Consider the following 17704-nt stretch of genomic DNA (forward strand, 5'->3'; position numbering starts at 1 on the left):
GGTTTAATTGTATGAGTTTAGCAATATTGATTCGAGATTCGAGAGATGATATGAGAATTGATGTTTAGGCTTAGTTGCAATAGGTAGATTAATTTATAAATGGTTAGGTCGAGATTCGAGAGATGAGATTTAATACCGGTAAATTAACTATGTGATTGTAGTACGTAGCGAAAGACCTTTATGATCTGATTAATTAATGCATTGATGATTGATTATTATGTTTTACCCTGGAATATTGTTTATTAGTGAACCTATGCCCTAGGCTTTATTATTATTGATTTCTTCCCTAATTATTCTCCTTACTTATAATCTTCGTAGCATAGATTTTATTCACAAAAATATTGGTTACCTTAATAATTTAGATTATAATAATTAATTAGGAGTAGAAAGACTTGTTTCCTTGTGGATTCGACACTACTTCCCTATCTGCATAAGCTAGTGGACTTAGGTAATTATTTTTGATTAGGTGATATGACTTTAGCCTGTCACTCGCTCCCTTGTTCCACATCATAGACATATTTGATCTTCAAAGGAAGGATCGCCCGCCCGCTCCAAGGTGGGAGCACGCCCGCTCCTCACAGGTCAGGATTGGGCAGATTGTGACTTAAGTTGAGGAGCGCTCGCTCCTGGAGAGGTGCACGCCCGCTCCACCAGAAGCGGGCTCTCCTTTCTCTAATTTCTTGCCTTGAACACATTCCATGCTTTGAATGTTTATTGTCAAAATGAGTCATAAAACCTGCAAAACATGGACTAACAAAAACAAAGGGGGACAAGGCCGAGATAAAACATTTTCATTCAAAAACAGGTTAGAAAGAGGGGTAAAGATTGCAAAATCGGGTTTAAATCAATACTATAAGTGGTCAAAAACCGTGCATCGCACGGGCTTTATCTAGTTGTGCTATATTTAGAGCCAATAGCCAAATCACTCATGCACCAACATATGATGTAACACCCCGAGTCAACATGACACCACTACAAGATATAATCCTCTGTAGACCGCAAGAATTTGTTTTGGTGCAAGACAAAAAGTCTTACACAAAGGCCTCTATGTAGTTGAGGTATCAACCCTCATATATGGATGGCTTCGTTCTCCTCAACTTCCAATGTGGGAGAGTCATAGGCACATTCTCCCCTCCTTTGAAGAGCCTGCAACCTGAAGGCACAATAAGACACCGAAAATAGGCCCGTTATCAAACCGACCAACCTAAATCGATTTGACTTAAACCGATAATGACCAGACTTGATTTTATCAGATATGTTTTGAACCAATATCTGTTTTCAAAGAGACCCAGTTCAATTATGACTTGTATAGATGATGACCAACCCGATATCACCCGATCTGTTTTGAATCGAAACCCGTTTACAAACCGACCCAGTTTAAACTAGACTGATAATGACTTGAACAATTACAACTTGAAGCGATAATGACCCGTTTTGTTTTGAATAAAAATCCCCTTTAAATACGAAAAACCCATTTTTAAATCGATTTTGTTAAACTCGAGCTGATTATTATCCGAACCGATTACCACCCGACCTGATTAGGACCCAACTTATATAGAAAATGCAATAAAAAAAGCTAAACCAAGCCGACTGAATGATTTTCAAAATTTACCTGAATCGGCCTGCTAATCATTCAACTTTTTATACAGTAATCCATTATTGCGCGAAACTGATAAATCTAACCCGAAATCGACTAGTTAACCCGAATTGACATCCCCTTCAAGGCTCCGACGGTCCAACCCATTGAATTGCTCTGCCTCTAATTGGTAATTGTCAAATGTCAACAACTCAAAAAGGAAAAAACAAACAAACAAAAAATAAAAAAAATAAAAACCCGGATGAACGTAGCTATACCTCTTCCTTCTCTTTCTCAGTTCTCCATTAAAGCGCATATGATGTTCTAATACCTGTGTCCCCCTTTGAAGCAGCTCTCTGAGGTAAGTTGTTGTTTCCTTTTGTAATCATCGTATCAATATCACAATCTAGGGTTTAATTTAATATAATTAATTTGTCAGTGTAGTTAGTTTAGGGTTCGGAAATCTGAACTATTGGTTTTAATTACTAAGATCATGAAAGATAATAACCAGCGATTCTGTCGTTAATAAATAAAATTATGAGCCTAATTGATCATTGAATCAAATATGCCTTTTCTTCCTATCTTGTGTGATAATTGAATCAAAAATGGTTGCTAATGTATTGCAGAACCCTTTAATGTTAAGATCGAACTATGAAATAAGAATTAAACGTAGTTTTTCGAGATTACTTTGATAATTAAGTCAACTTTGGTTGCTAATGTGTTGCAGGCTTTGGTTTATACTCTTTAATGTCAGGACGAAAACATGAAAATGGCCCTTATTTCCCTGGGCAGGGCAGCTGCCCCACCTGCCCTTGCTCAGGGATGGGCCTGCTCATATAAGGTGCAAAATCATTAGGCATGTGAGAAGAAACTTGTATGTTACAGATAAATGATTTGTAAAATCTTATGTGACAAACATGATACATTGATATGGGTCATAAAATAAATTACTGAGCTTACTTGTTTCCGAAAATGAATCTAATTGTTGTGCACAATGAATTAACGAGCTAACACGTGTTGCATCAAGGCACATTATAAATTTTGCAACTAGTCTATGCCCGATTTGGGAATCAGAATAGGGTTCTTCTATTATTCATGTATGTAAATAATATACTAGTATTCCGACATTTTCACAATACCTAAAACTACAATTTACTTAGGGAAGAATAATCCAACCTTTGCCTGATTCTTCCAAAATAAAAATCCAACTCTTTAATTATTCTAGAATAATCCAACCTTAAGGGGTATTATACTCGTACACAATGTATAAAAAAGCTCAAGGCATAAAAAAGCTCAAGGCGCACTGAGGCGAGAGGGGTTTTGCTGCGCCTAAGGCGCGCCTCAGTGCGCCTCTTTGAAGTGAGGCGCAGTATATGGGCTGAAATTTGCCTCATGTGCGCCTCAAGTGCGCCTCGGTTGCGCCTAACCCAAAACGCCTCGTCCCCTGATCGCCTTGCGCCTCAAAAACACTGCTCGTACAAATCGACCGATTACATAAACATGATATTTTTTTCCCTTTTCCTTTTTAATTACATTATAAATATAATTAACTTATTTTTCATCAATAAAATGAAATTAAAAAATAAATTGCTCTCCCTTTACCACTACCAAAATCACCAATCCACCATCCACGCCTTCGCTGAAGCCAACTCCAAACCCAGCCTTTGTTTGATTCTTCCAAAATAATCCCACTTTTTAATTATTCTAGAATAATCCAACCTTAAGGGGTATTATACTCGTACAAATCTAAATGACCGATTACATAAACAACACGTTATTTTTTTCCCTTTTCCTTTTTATTTACATTATTAATACAATTAACTTATTATTCATCAGTAAAATGAAATTTAAAAAAAAGTTGCTCTCCCTCCACCACTACCAAAATCACCAATCCACCATCCACGCCTTCACTGAAGCCAACTCCAAACCCATCCACCATATCCAACACTTCCCCACCACCACTCTCCTTCCTTGAAAAAAACAAACATATCACCACTTTTGCTCCCCTCTACGCCAACTGCCCCCGCCCTGACCTCACAATCCAACATGGAAATCACCTCCGAACGCCTCCACCGAATGCGCACCTACCCCTCCGCCCTCAAAGCCATGAAGACAACCACCTTTCCCCAAAAAAATCCAAACACCAGCATTGCCATCGCCCCATGGAATCCACCCTAACCATCTTAAAGACAATATCAATCCCCCTTGGAAACCACCCAACCCAAAAATAGAAAGAGAGAAGAAGAGGAGAAGGCAGGTTAGGTAAAGAGGAAGTGGCGTGGTGGATTGATGGGGAGGAGAGAGAAAGGAGCAAAGGGGCATCTGTAGAGGAAGAAGAAGGGGAAGAAAGGAAGCTACGGTGGTGGGGTCTCATGGGAGGGGAAGACAGAGAAAGAACTAGGGAGAGGAAGACAGAGAAAGAGGGGGAGGGTTATTATATTATTGTAATTATTAGAATTATAAAAATAAAAATAAAATTATTTTCATATTTAAATAAAAAGTTTAAGTCAATTAGAACATGACACATAGATTGGCAACCGAAAATTAAGGTTTGGTGACTTGCTGGGTTGCTACGAGTACATAGTATCATAGCTTGGATTTTATTAAAAAAAATCAAAAGATAATATTATTGTGGGAAAAGTAGAAAAATGTTGTATTATTTTGGGCAAAATTTTCTGAAAAATAATAGATATCATGAAACTAACCGCTACGACGAATTAATTTTCTTCTTATAGTCAGACTTAAACTTTGACTCTCAATTAGCATATGGAGTTAATATTTACACTTTGTTTGGACAAAAGGAAATGAAGGGAAAAGAAGAGAAGAGAATGGGAGGAGGAAACTTTTTCTTGTTTGGGTAAAGTTTTGGGGGAAGGAAGGTGAAGGAGAGGAAGAGATCCATTTTTCTTCCCTCTTTAATAAGCATAATCCCCAAGGTTGGAAAGATTTGGAGAGAAAATGGAGCTCACCTTTTCCCTTCCCTTCCTCCCCTTTCCCTCCCCTTCATCCTCTTTCCCTCCCCTTCTTCTCCTTCCTTCTTTGTTAAACAAAATGCAACGAACGGAGGGTGTATATGCTTTAAAATTGTAGTGTGAACTGATGGTGTTTTATAGTGGTTTTCTGGTATATCTTATGTTCTATCATTAGACACCTATGAACGTAATTGTTTAATAAAACTGCTGTATCTATGTGCACAAATATTCCTGTTGGTGTTTTTTCTGCTGGCTTACTATTGGCGTGTGTCCCTATATGGTATCTTTAGATCTATTGTTGTCAATTTTTGGAAATTAAATGGTCTTGGATCCAAAAATGTGATATATATCCCCAACTAATGCTTCTAGAGATTCTTTTCAGATGCGATTTAGTGGAGTTTAGCACCGTATCTGATATTAGGTATCAACAAAGAGAATCAAGATTCTGTTGTGTATTGCCAGAGGTAGTGGATTCTGTAAAAGCCTAGGTATTTTAGCTTACAGCAATTGGGACTTGTGTTACTACTAGTGGGTGCTCCTTCATAGGTATAATACTTGTCTCTACTAGGCTATTATTTTGTGAGCAATGCTTCCACAAGCTTCTGAGTTGTGGGAATATGCTGTCCATCTGGAGGATGTCTATATTTGCTTTGGTTTTTGCATTTATTTTTTTTCCTATGCTATCTGCAGCATCTGAGAGTGAAGAGGATAATAGAATGGCACTATAAGGACAATGGAGGTCCTAGAGAAAAAATATCCTGTTGATGCAAAGGAATACAAGTTGTATGAGGAAGTTGGGGAAGGTGTGAGTGCTACTGTGTACAGGGCTCTTTGTATTCCGTTCAATGAGGTAGTTGCTATTAAGGTTCTTGATCTAGAGAGATGCAATAATGACCTGGTATGTGCTTACCGTATTATTTCTGCACTCATTGTATGACTTGGAAATATTATTTGAATCTAGTTGTTGCAATCATTTCATTTACTTGTTGCCTACTTTTTCATAATTGTAAAATACTTCGTTTGGAAGTATTCTTTCTAGAGCACGTGATTACTATTATTTGAATGTAGTTGCAACCATTCCATTTACTTATTGCCTATTGGAAATATTCTCTCTAGAGCATGTGATTACTATTGTATGTGTTTTCTATTTCATTATTTAAAGTTGTAAATATTTTGGAGTCCCTATAAATATGAGTAGGGCGATAGAGTTACAAATTTACAATGGTGGCCTATATGGGAGATGACCTGATTAGTAGGCTTATACCATGTACATTGGATTCTAAACATTAAAGACTTCTTCTGAGTTCTGGAGTGTACCCATCATGGCAGTCTTGTATGTTATTGAGTGGAGGACAAAATAAATGAAGTAAAAATTGGTTCAAGTAATGGCCATCTTATGAAAAATTCTATGTAAAGCCTTTCATTATTGCACTTTATATATATATATATATATATATATACATATACATATATATACATATACATATACATATATATATATATACATATACATATATATATATACATATATAGGGGAGGGATCCGGTGAGAATAGGTTCATATGTGAGAATTCATACTTATATGAGAATTGATCTAAAATTTAGAACATGTGAGTAAAAAATTTAGAACATATGAGTAAAAATTCAGAACATGCGAGTTAAAATTTAGAACACGTGACTCAAATTAAAATTTTGAACATATGAGAAATAATTTAGAACACTTATGTTAGTAATATGTTTTAGAACATCTGATTTAAGAATTAAAATAAGTGATTAAAAATTTATAAAATTTGCTTTATGAAATTTTAAACATATGTGTAAAATTTAGAACATCTGATTTAAGATTATGAACATGTGAATAAAAATTTAGAACAAATTGATATAGAATATTGAAAGTGCGAGTAAAGAATTTTGAATATATGAGTAAAAAAATAGAACATACGCTTTAAAATCTGGAACATAAAATTAAAAGTCTTAGAACACACGTTTTAAAATTTATAACATATAAGTTAAAATTTTAGAACAAGTTATTTAAAATTTAAGACATCAAACTTAACTAATTTATGGTTTAGAACATGTAAGTACTAGATTAGAACATTTGATTTAATTTAGAACACCTAAGGAAAAGTTTAGAACATCAGATTTAAAATTTAGAACATACGAGTAAAAATTTAGAACATAAAGAGTGTTCTCACATAAAAAAAAAATTCTCACATAAGAATATTCTCACGAGAGCCTTCCCCTACATATATATATACATATATATACATATATATATATATATATATATATATATATACATATACATATATATATATACATATACATATATATTTATATATAGGGGAAGACTCTCGTGAGAATTTTTCTTATGTGAGAATTTTTATATGTGAGAACACTCTTTATGTTCTAAATTTTAAATATGATGTTCTAAACTTTTTCTGAGGTGTTCTAAATTAAATCAAATTTTCTAATTAGTACTCACATGTTCAAAACCATAAATTAGTTAAGTTTGATGTCATAAATTTTAAGTAACTTGTTCCAAAATTTTAACTTATATGTTCTAAATTTTAAAACATGTGTTCTAAGAATTTTAATTATATGTTCCAGATTTCAAAGCATATGTTCTATTTTTTACTCGTATGTTCTAAATACTTTACTCAAACTTTCTATATTCTATATTAGTTTGTTCTAAATTTTTATTCACATGTTTATATACTTAAATCAGATGTTTTAAAATTTTATTCACATGTTCATAATCTTAAATCAGATGTTCTAAATTTTACTAGTATGTTTAAAATTCCTTAAAGCAAAATTTTCTAAATTTTTAATCACTTGTTCTAATTCTTAAATAAGATGTTCTAAACTTATTACTCACACAGATGTTCTAATTTATTACTCATATGTTCAAAATAGTCACATGTTCTAAATTTTAAAATTTAGAACATGTGACTCAAATTAAAATTTAGAACATATGAGTAATAATTTAGAACATCAGTGTGAGGAATATGTTTAGAACATCAAATTTAAGAATTTAAACAAGTGATTAAAATTTAGAATGAGTAAAATTTAGAATATCTGATTTAAGATTATGAACATGTGAATAAAATCTTAGAACAAACTGATAAAGAACATAGAAAGTGTGAGTAAAAAATTTAGAATATACGAGTAAAAAAATAGGACATACGCTTTAAAATCTGGAACATATAATTAAAATCTTAGAACACACGTTTTAAATTTAGAATATATAAGTTAAAATTTTAGAACAAGCTTTTTAAAATTTATGATATCAAACTTAACTAATTTATGTTTTAGAACATGTGAGTACCAAATTTAAACATTTGATTTAATTTAGAACACGTAAGGATAAGTGTAGAACATCAAATTCAAAATTTAGAACATAAGAGTTAAAATGTAGAACATAAAGAGTGTTCTCACATAAGAAAAATTCTCACGAGAGCCTCATATATATATATATATATATATATAGAGAGAGAGAGAGAGAGAGAGAGAGAGAGAGAGAGAGAGAGAGAGAGAGAGAGAGAGAGAGAGAGAGAGAGAGAGAAGGGTCTTATAATGAGAAGTAATCTGATACGTTCAGATAAGATGATCTAATGGCTCTCATTAAAAGACTCACTAATGGCAAAAATGTAAATAATGTAATCTAAAGTAATTCCCTGTTTTTCTTTCTCTTCCCGTATCCTTCCCTGTCCTTCCACCCCATTCATCACTCTTCCCCATTTATTTTTTCAGATTTCAAAAGAAGATTAGAAATTTTCCCATTTCTTTCCCCTCTCTTCTCTGTCTTCCTCTCCTCCCTACATCATCTCTTTTCCCACCAATTTTATTTTTTCAGCTTTCAAAGAATTTCATTCTCTTGAAAATAAGTTGTGGACATTAGCAAACATACAAAGGATTATATCAAAGAATAAAACTTTAACATGCATAACTTTAAAGCTATATGTGCATTTTTTTTTTTAAAAAAATGTGCGTATTAATTAACCGAAATATGCAAATCCTATGTATTAAAGATGCATATATTTTAATAAAATGAACAAATTGTTGAATATTCTTTGAATGAGCAAGGTTTATCTATTTATGATTTAAAAGTCAATTGATTGATGATTTCCACATTTCATCATTATAAATCGAGAATGGTTTCCAGAATTCATCATTATAATGATTCGGGAGTGTCCGCAATTCGACATTCGAACTCAACTATGTAGAGAAGCTTGGAAATTCGATCCTTATTACCTGGTTTGCTAGTAGCTTACAGCCACATTTAGTTTCTCATCTACAGTATAATATTAGAACTTATAGCTTGAATAAGCTTCAATGGAGGAGAGAGAGAGTTTATTACAGTGAGGAGGAAAATGACATTAAAAAAGAATGTGCTTAATTTTTGAATAAAATGTGCATAATTTATGTACTAAACGTGCATAACTTTTCTGCTAAATGTGCATGTTGCAAAAGTAAAATGTAAACCGTTGGATCAATTTGCACGGTTAAGATTACTTCTCATCCTTCTCATTATAAGATGCTTCTCATTGGATCTCAACCCTATATATATATATATATATATATATTCTCCTTGGCATATTCTAAATTGACCCTCTACTTTTTTTATATATCTCCAATGTGCCCTTGTACTTGTTAATGGCTAACTTTTGGTTGTATGGTTTTCTTTTGGTTAAATAAGTAAAATCACTAACAAACCTTCCTAATTATCAGAGAACCACACGTTTTATGGAGGTGGAAAGAGGGTCGTATTGCAATAGAATTGAATGACTGCTGCAGATGTGGTCTTAGCAATGGTTGAGTATTGTGAAAATCCACTGTATTTCATTACTGTATGAAAGATGGTGGTTTATGATACTTGACATAATTTTTTGCATTGGTCATATATTGGTTAGTTTCAGTATTTGGGAAAGCATTAGCCTTGTAATTTGTGTTGGCCATCTACTAATACTCGATAATCCCTTACAACTCAGAAATATATAATACCTTGTTGGCAGTGGTCAAGAACGAACCCTTTACTCAACTAGGTGAATGGAGAAATATTGTGGGCCTATATTGTTGCCTTTCATGTTAAGTGTCACTCAATAAATAAAAGATATTCTTTGTCCTTCATGTATTGGCATATTTTGACCGTATGATGTACTTGAGTCAACAGAGTTCTGTAATTAAGCTCTTGAACTCTGTAGGCATTTAGGTATGTGATGTTTTTGATTCTGCTTTGACCTCATCTGATTTTATGTGATGCAACAGAAATAATATCTGTATTTTTCTTAGTGGAAAATATTATAATATGTTTATTTTTTTATGTCATATCCAGGCCCAAATATATAGGATGAAGATTTTGTTTTTTGCTTGATATAATCTGGTATTCTGGCATAATTTTAATTTTACTACTGAGTGCATGGGCTTCATCTTATGCAGGATGGAATTCGTCGTGAGGTCCATACAATGAGTTTGATTGATCATCCAAATGTGTTACGTGCACATTGCTCATTTACAGCAGGCCACAGTCTCTGGGTTGTGATGCCATATATGGCGGGAGGATCTTGCCTTCACATAATGAAGTCTACATATCCAGAAGGCTTTGAGGAACCTATTATTGCTACACTACTTCGTGAAACTCTTAAAGCACTTGTTTATCTACATGCTCATGGTCATATACACAGAGATGTGAAGGTAGTATCTTCTGTCTTATTTAAATTTTTTGATATTGATTTTTTTTTTATTTATTTTAATTATTTAAAATCTTCGTTCAACATATTCTGATGCCTTTTTACATTGGATATTTGTTGGTGTCCTGCCTCTTCTTAAGCAAGCTTGAAATTATAATACCAAGCACCTCTAGTTTTTAGTTTGTTTCGGCATTGTGAGTTATTGAAGGATGAAGAAATAATAGTTAAGTTCTTTGTATGCTTATGTGCTAGTTCCTGAAATAATGCAAAAAAATTTATAGCCAGTGGTTCATTGCTTGAATTTGCCTGCCTTCTTGCCAACAGTTATTGATGAATCATAATGCTAAAGATCTAATTCTGTACTCCCTTTGTTCTTAGTTTCCAATTAGGAGGGTTTAAAAAGTTTTTCATTTGGAATCTTTCCATATTTCCTTCAATCTTCCTTTATATATTTGGTGAATGTGCCAACTTACTTTTTTCTCTTTTTCAGACAATTTTGTAAAACAACATTCCACTATTTTTATTTTCCCATGCATTCCCTATGCATGATTTCAAATTTAATCACCATTCTTTATTCCCAATCGACGCGGTTAGTGATTTTACTTATGTAACACAGAATTGATGTGGTTATCGCGGATGTGGTAACTAAATTTTAGTTATACAATTTTATATGTTTATTAATATAATTACTCATAAATTTTAAAAGTTAAATTTTTATTTCATTTTCTTCTAATACAAATTATATTTTTTATTATAATTATTCTAGTATTATATTAATTATTGGTACAATTCCTCTAAAATAAATTGTTTACTAATATAAATATTGGGTAACAACCGTAACACATAAAGTGTGAACAAATTTTCTGTTTAAAGTTAGTAGTCAAAAGGTGTCAAAAGCAAAACAAGTGGTATTGAAAATGACACCTCTCCCATACCCATTTCCCTACCCCCCACCTTTCTGACAGCCCCACTCAAATAGCACCCATCTCCTCTTCCTGCCTCTCTATCTCCTCCCCCTATTTCCCTTTTCACTCTCTGGTTTTCAATGGAGTCGAAGAAAATTTCGCGAATTCAAAGCGATTTTTCTGGCGATTCGTAATGAAATCGGCATACCGGCAGACTCGGTCTGAAAGTGCGGCGTATTTTAATAACCCACATCAAACCGCTAAATCTCGGTTCGGTGAAATTGAAAACCGCTACAACTCACCTGATACGTGATGGTGAGACTGCATTTTTGAACCCTGGCAGGATGGTCTTCAACGATATGGATGCATTAATAAGGTCTTAGGTTGTTTTTGGATGTTAGGCTCACAAATTTTTATATTCCCTTGGTGTTAAGTAAGGAAACTAAAGGAAGGTAGTGGAGAGTGTACTATCTTTATAGCTAGACATTTCAATAGAGTACAACCTTAACTTTTTTTATTTTATTTTATTATTTTTTATTTTAAATAACTGTTTACTACTCATTAATTCCTCATCTCTCTTCGAGGGATGGTATTACTTTTCTGGTGTTTCATTTCCGAAGGAACCCTCATGAGTTGTAGGAGCTAGCTTATTTGATGAGATCTCCTTATTTTTTTTCTTGTCACACCGATGATAGAATCTTAGAGTCTTTGCTTTTATTAGCACTTTTGGAGAATGATAATTTGAAGATTCTTTACTTAAGAGTATGGTTTTCCAGTGAATAAAAGCTTTTGTTTCAGTTGCTAATTAAGGTGAAATTAATGCTTAGGGTAGACCCCAGAAGAAATCAAGTCCTTACTTTTGCCTTGTATTTTGCTAGTGAGGACATATTTTTGATTTACTTTGGTTGGGATTCGTTGGATTGTCCTTTTCGAACTCATGTAATTGTTTGCAATAGTATTGGTAACTGTTTGTCCTTTGTCTTCCTTAGCCCATGGGTTGGCAATAACAAATGTTAGAAATGGTAGTTATTCTCTGATTAATTTTGCAACAATTTTCTCATGACAATGGCATGTTAATGGAAATCCATACTCGACTCGTTTTATCCTCAGAAATTTCTACCACCACTCAAAAAACTTTTAAGACAATGAGAAATGGTAATGCAAATTCATGAAGAAAAAGAGAGATTTAGGGCGGGACAATCATGGAGAAAAAAGCGATCTAGGTAATTAAAATTCATGGTGAAACGAAAGACTTGGGACTGGACATTGACATATCTTATTTCATATGATTTCATATAATTTCATCACCTTTTCCATCACCGCCTACCTAACATATTATAATATTAACTGAATTTTATGCCTTGTAAGGTTGTTCAGAATAATGAATGTTGTTATCATTCATATTCTAAATTCTCCTTGATTGCCTTCTTATGGAATCATGAATCAAAACAAAGTGTAAGAAGGATAAAGCTCTAAGTTTGTTACAGAAATGACACCAAATAACTAGTTGATTTGTTGAATAAATTATTTTTATTGCTTCTAATGTGATATTTCAGTATAAACTTTACATTGGATTTGCTCGTGATGTCTGACTCATGATGTGTTTTTGAATTTCGCATTGTAGGCTGGAAATATATTACTTGACTCCAATGGCACAGTGAAGGTGGCAGATTTTGGTGTCTCAGCTTGTATGTTTGATACTGGCGATAGACAGCGGACTAGAAATACCTTCGTTGGTACTCCGTGCTGGTACTTGTCAATAATTTCATTTATTTATTATCTGCAAGTTTTTATGTATCAATTCCTCTTAAGGATTACTCTGATTTTTTGCAGGATGGCCCCTGAAGTTATGCAACAACTGCATGGATATGATTTTAAGTATGTGCATGGCAATCTCAACAATGTCATTCCCTTTAATCTCAACTTAAATTAATTTGAAACTTACTTGGTCATAACCTGTCTTTACCCTTTTTCATTCATGTATCTATATCAAATGGATTCTCGGACATGGGGTTGGACTCTTTATTTCGGACCAAAGTCTGCAAAATATCTATAAAAAGTGTTGACTCTAACACCAAAAAATGCATCAGTGTTTGATACCAATACCCGAGTTTGATATAGAGACTATCATTGTTTTTGTCTTCAGGGATTTGTAGTTTTGATATTGATTTTGAGTCTGTTTGCTCTGCATTTTTTAAAATTGATTTATTACTTTGTCCTGCTGAAGTCCTAACAAGAATTTTACTACTTAAGACTGGTAGGTTCTGGCAATTTTTTAAAGTTTATTTTTATGTGTAAACAGAGCAGATATATGGTCTTTTGGGATAACAGCTCTTGAGCTTGCTCATGGTCATGCCCCATTCTCCAAGTACCCTCCAATGAAGGTGTATTAATGTTTACCTACTAATATCAGAGACCAATGCGTTGTCTAGATCATCATTTTATTATTTTTTTAATGGAATTTTATAGGTTCTTTTGATGACTTTGCAAAATGCACCACCAGGTCTTGATTATGAGAGAGATAAGCGATTCTCAAAGGTGGTGGTTCTATCCCTTTTCTTTGTTTCTTTTATTTTGTTTTTTTTTTTTTTTTTTGGGGGGGGGGGGGGGTTGCAGTTTAGAGATAAACTTTGCACAAATTGCAATTGTTTTCACCATTTTCCCTCAATTTTACAGTCTTTTAAAGAATTGGTGGCTGCATGCTTGGTGAAGGATCCAAAGAAACGACCCACTTCTGAGAAATTATTTAAGCATCCCTTTTTCAAACATGCAAAATCATCTGATTTTGTGGCTCGCTCAATACTTGACGGCCTGCCTCCACTTGGTGAACGTTTTCAAATGCTTAAGGTTTGCTGCTTTTCTGTTGCCTCTGCTGGCAGCTTCAAATTGCCAATCTATTAATTTTCTATATTTATTAATTAATTTTTTTATAAGTTTTTTTTTTTTTTTTTTTTTTTTTTTTTTTTTTTTTCTTTTTTTTTTTTCTTCTTCTTTGTTAACCGTTGTAGGCAAAAGAAGCAGATCTTCTTGTTCAGAACAAAGATTTGTATGGGGACAAGGATCAGTTGTCTCAGGTAACAACTTATCTTTCCTTGTAGAGATAACACACTTAGATCAATGAATTTCCCAAACAATTGTCTTCTTCATTAGATCTTGTCACGTGCTTTAAATCCACAATAAGATTCTTATTCTTCTTTAAATGTTATTGCCTAAGAGTTCAAGTCTTGTATGGACACCACTATCCCAGGAAGAAGTGTGATACAGTTCAAGTAAAAAACATTATAGCATGAAAGTAGATAAAGTAAATTCGAGGGGATCCTGTTACCCATTGCACTCTGTTCGTTTATGTGTTTGTGTGAGGGGATTTATCTGAATGACTATTGAGGAAAGGAAACATATAGGATTGCAAAAATAGGAACTAAAAAAAATAGTGGTCAGCTTGGCCTTCAATAGTGATATGCTGCTATGGTATAGGCACTTGTATAGTTGTATTTGTTCATGCCCAGTGAGTGAGCAGTGGAAGGTGAAGGAAGGAGCAAAGGGCTGTAGTAAGGAGGTCAAAGGTGAAGTGTCGGTTAGAAGTTAATTTTATATAAGTGGGTTGGGATTTTGGTTAATCTCAATATGTCTTTGGGGAAATGGATGGGTACATGTATAAGTCAAATTTAAGGTAGGTTTTTGCTATATTATTTGCTTGTCCATTTAATGTTTTTTTTTTTTTTTTTTTTTTTTTTTTTTTTTTTTTTTTTTTTTTTTCGAGTAAAGTTTTTATTTAATATTTATTTTTTTTAATTAAGAAGAAGGATTTAACAGGATAAGAAGGATTTATATAGTGTTTTCATTATTTTGGAGAAGCCATGTAATAAAGTACCAAAGAAGATACTTTGGTGGGCTTTAACAAGGAAAGACATTTTGCAGAAATATATTTATATTTTCATCATTAAGGACATATATGCGGGAGTTGGCTCGAGATTGTAGACCACTATTGGGAAGACTAAAGAGTTCCCGTTAAAATTAATTTGAGTTCATTAAGGTTCTACACCTACCCCTTTCTATTTTGTCATAGTCATGTATTAATGTATGAGTTCAATTCAAGCTGATATGCAGGGGTGCATGATTTTTGCTCATAATATTGTGTTGATTGATGAGAAGGAATGTGTGGAAATTAAATTGGAATTGTGGAGATAATTTTTGGAAATTTAAATTGGAAGGCTCTAAGGGGAGTAGAAGTAAGTCAAAGTATTTGGAATGTAAGTTTAGTGGTGTTGGAAACGGTGAGGCGATAAACATGGATCGAAAAATTGGTAATGAGGTCTTCCACAATCCTTTATTCAAAAGGATGGGGAAATTGAATGGAGATGTTGCTCATGGGTTCAAATGGAAGGTGCTATGGGGTTTTTATGTGATCCTGGCATGCCTCATAGATTGAATGGTAAATTCAACTGAATGACTTGTAGGCCCAATTAGGCCCGGTGAAGCATTGTCACGTTCATAAGATGAATGTGGCGGAGATGCATACGTTGCGATGGATGTGTACCATACAAGAAAGGATCGGTTGAAGTTGAGATAATTAGGAAGAAAGTAGGGGTTACGCTTGTTGAATACAAATTGAGGGAGAATCGCCTAAGGTGGTTTGACCATGTAAAATTGAGGCCAAGTATGATGGGATTGCAAGGGGTAGAGAAAAACCTACCAAAAAGTTGGAATTGTGTGATTGAGAGTGATATGAGTTCTTGGAGGATTAAGGAAATTATAGTGTTTGATAGGTCGGAGTGGAAGTAAAATATTCACGTTAAGGCGTGTTATGATTTAAAATTACTTTTTGGTTTGGAAATTTTGTCCGAAAGAACCATTTATAACATCTATTTTGTTAGAAAAAACCTTATAAATTTTTTTTGGCAGGAACTAGTTTGTAAAATATTTTTGTTGAACACAACCTGAGATTTCTAATCACACAATTAACCACTAATTTCACCTTAATTATTATAATTACTCTTAACTCTCACCAACTATTTAATAATTAAGTCAATTGATAAATTTAAAAAAAAAACGACAAAAACCATCCTCACCAAGTCATCACCACCAGTCAGCCACCCTCTCCTTCTCCCCCTCCCCATCCCCATCCGCTGCATAGAACCCCTCACCCCCACCGAACCGAACCCATCAGCCCCTCTCTTGAAAAATCCTACTTACAAAAGATCCCACTCAATTAGATGAATCTTCCCTTGATAACCCAGATATAGGACCATTTCTTTTGAAGCTTGCTAGCGATACTATTGCTTCTGAGGATGGCCCGATTAAGGCTTAGATTTTGCAATTTAAGCGTTGAAATTTTAAAGAGATGTACGGTTGAATGTAAACCCAGTTTGGATTTCACAATGAGTCTTCATGTTGTTGGATCATGCTTTAGTTGCGTTTAGGAAATCGGAGGTAGGGTTCGTCCGGCGAGTTGGACGCCGGCAGGGATGGGAAAGGGGGCTGCCTCCATGAGAGGAGGAGAAGGAGAGGGTGGCTGACTAGTGGTGGTAAGGGTGGTTTTTGTTTTTTATTTTTTTAATTTATTGATCAACCTAATTATTAAATAATTAGTGAGAGTTATGAGTAATTAGAAGAATTAAGGGAAAATTAGTGGTTAATTGAGTAATTAGAGACCTTAGGTCGTCTTCAACAAAAATTTTTACAATCTGGTTTCTCCTTGCCAAAAATTTTTTATAAGGTTTTTTTCCAACAAAATCTTTGTTATAAATGGTTTTTTCTAAGGTTTTTTTTCCAACAAAATGGTTGTATAAATGGTTTTTTCTGACAAAATTTCCTTTTGGTTTATTTGTTTTTGTAGTTTTTACTTTTAATTATTTTCTCAACTCATGTTTTGCAAACTCTACTCATTTCCTTTGTTAAGGTATCTCAAGCCTTTATCGTGTTTTACTCGCATATTTTAGGCTTTTAAGACAGTTGCCACATTCTTACTTTTGGTGATTTATGCAGCAAGAGTACATTCGAGGCATAAGTGCCTGGAATTTCAACTTGGACGATTTGAAGAATCAAGCAGCCCTTGTAAGCCTCTTATGCTCACTGAATTTACTCCAATCTCCTTGCTATGCATCTATGTGTAGATGCAAGTGTAGGTGTGAAACAAGCACCTGTTTTGTTTTTTGTTTTTATTATTATTATTACTTTTTTTTCAATGCAATTACCATATATTTTAGTGAATCTCTTGTGAATTATGTTTTGAATACTAAAGTGTTGCCGCAGATTCAAGATGACGACAATAGTTTAATTGAAGAAAACCCTAATTTAGGGTTAAAAGACAGGCTCGATGAACAATCTATTCATACAGATAAACCATCTTCCGAGGGGACGATTCATTCAAATACTTCAGATAGTCATGAGGTAATGTAGCTATTTCATTCACACTAAGTGGTTGGCATTTTTATTTGATGTATCCTTGATGATTGAGAACACTTCTTATCTCAGGATGGGTTTGATGATCTTGATAGCTTGGAAGGTTCGCTGGCTTCATTTCCTATTCAACCCCTGCAGGCACTTAAGTAAGTTTGATTTC

General features: G+C 33.7%; 1 protein-coding gene across 1 annotated transcript in view; it reads left to right on the forward strand.

The window, feature by feature from the left end:
- The first annotated feature begins 1780 nt into the window (after window positions 1-1780).
- The window catches only part of LOC145604542 (uncharacterized), a 37999-nt gene continuing 22075 nt past the window's right edge, over window positions 1781-17704 (forward strand). The window contains exons 1-13 of the mRNA XM_081660429.1: window positions 1781-1937; window positions 4931-5094; window positions 5239-5446; window positions 9987-10241; window positions 12767-12891; window positions 12976-13020; window positions 13445-13526; window positions 13612-13680; window positions 13819-13989; window positions 14151-14216; window positions 17128-17196; window positions 17395-17532; window positions 17617-17690. Of these exons, the coding sequence (XP_081516555.1) occupies window positions 5282-5446; window positions 9987-10241; window positions 12767-12891; window positions 12976-13020; window positions 13445-13526; window positions 13612-13680; window positions 13819-13989; window positions 14151-14216; window positions 17128-17196; window positions 17395-17532; window positions 17617-17690 (1259 nt within the window). The 5' untranslated portion in view covers window positions 1781-1937; window positions 4931-5094; window positions 5239-5281. The remainder of the gene's footprint in view (window positions 1938-4930; window positions 5095-5238; window positions 5447-9986; window positions 10242-12766; window positions 12892-12975; window positions 13021-13444; window positions 13527-13611; window positions 13681-13818; window positions 13990-14150; window positions 14217-17127; window positions 17197-17394; window positions 17533-17616; window positions 17691-17704) is intronic.

The sequence above is a fragment of the Chenopodium album genome, chromosome 22 (assembly GCF_948465745.1).
Source record: "Chenopodium album chromosome 22, dcCheAlbu1.1, whole genome shotgun sequence".
NCBI classification, from domain to species: domain Eukaryota; kingdom Viridiplantae; phylum Streptophyta; class Magnoliopsida; order Caryophyllales; family Amaranthaceae; genus Chenopodium; species Chenopodium album.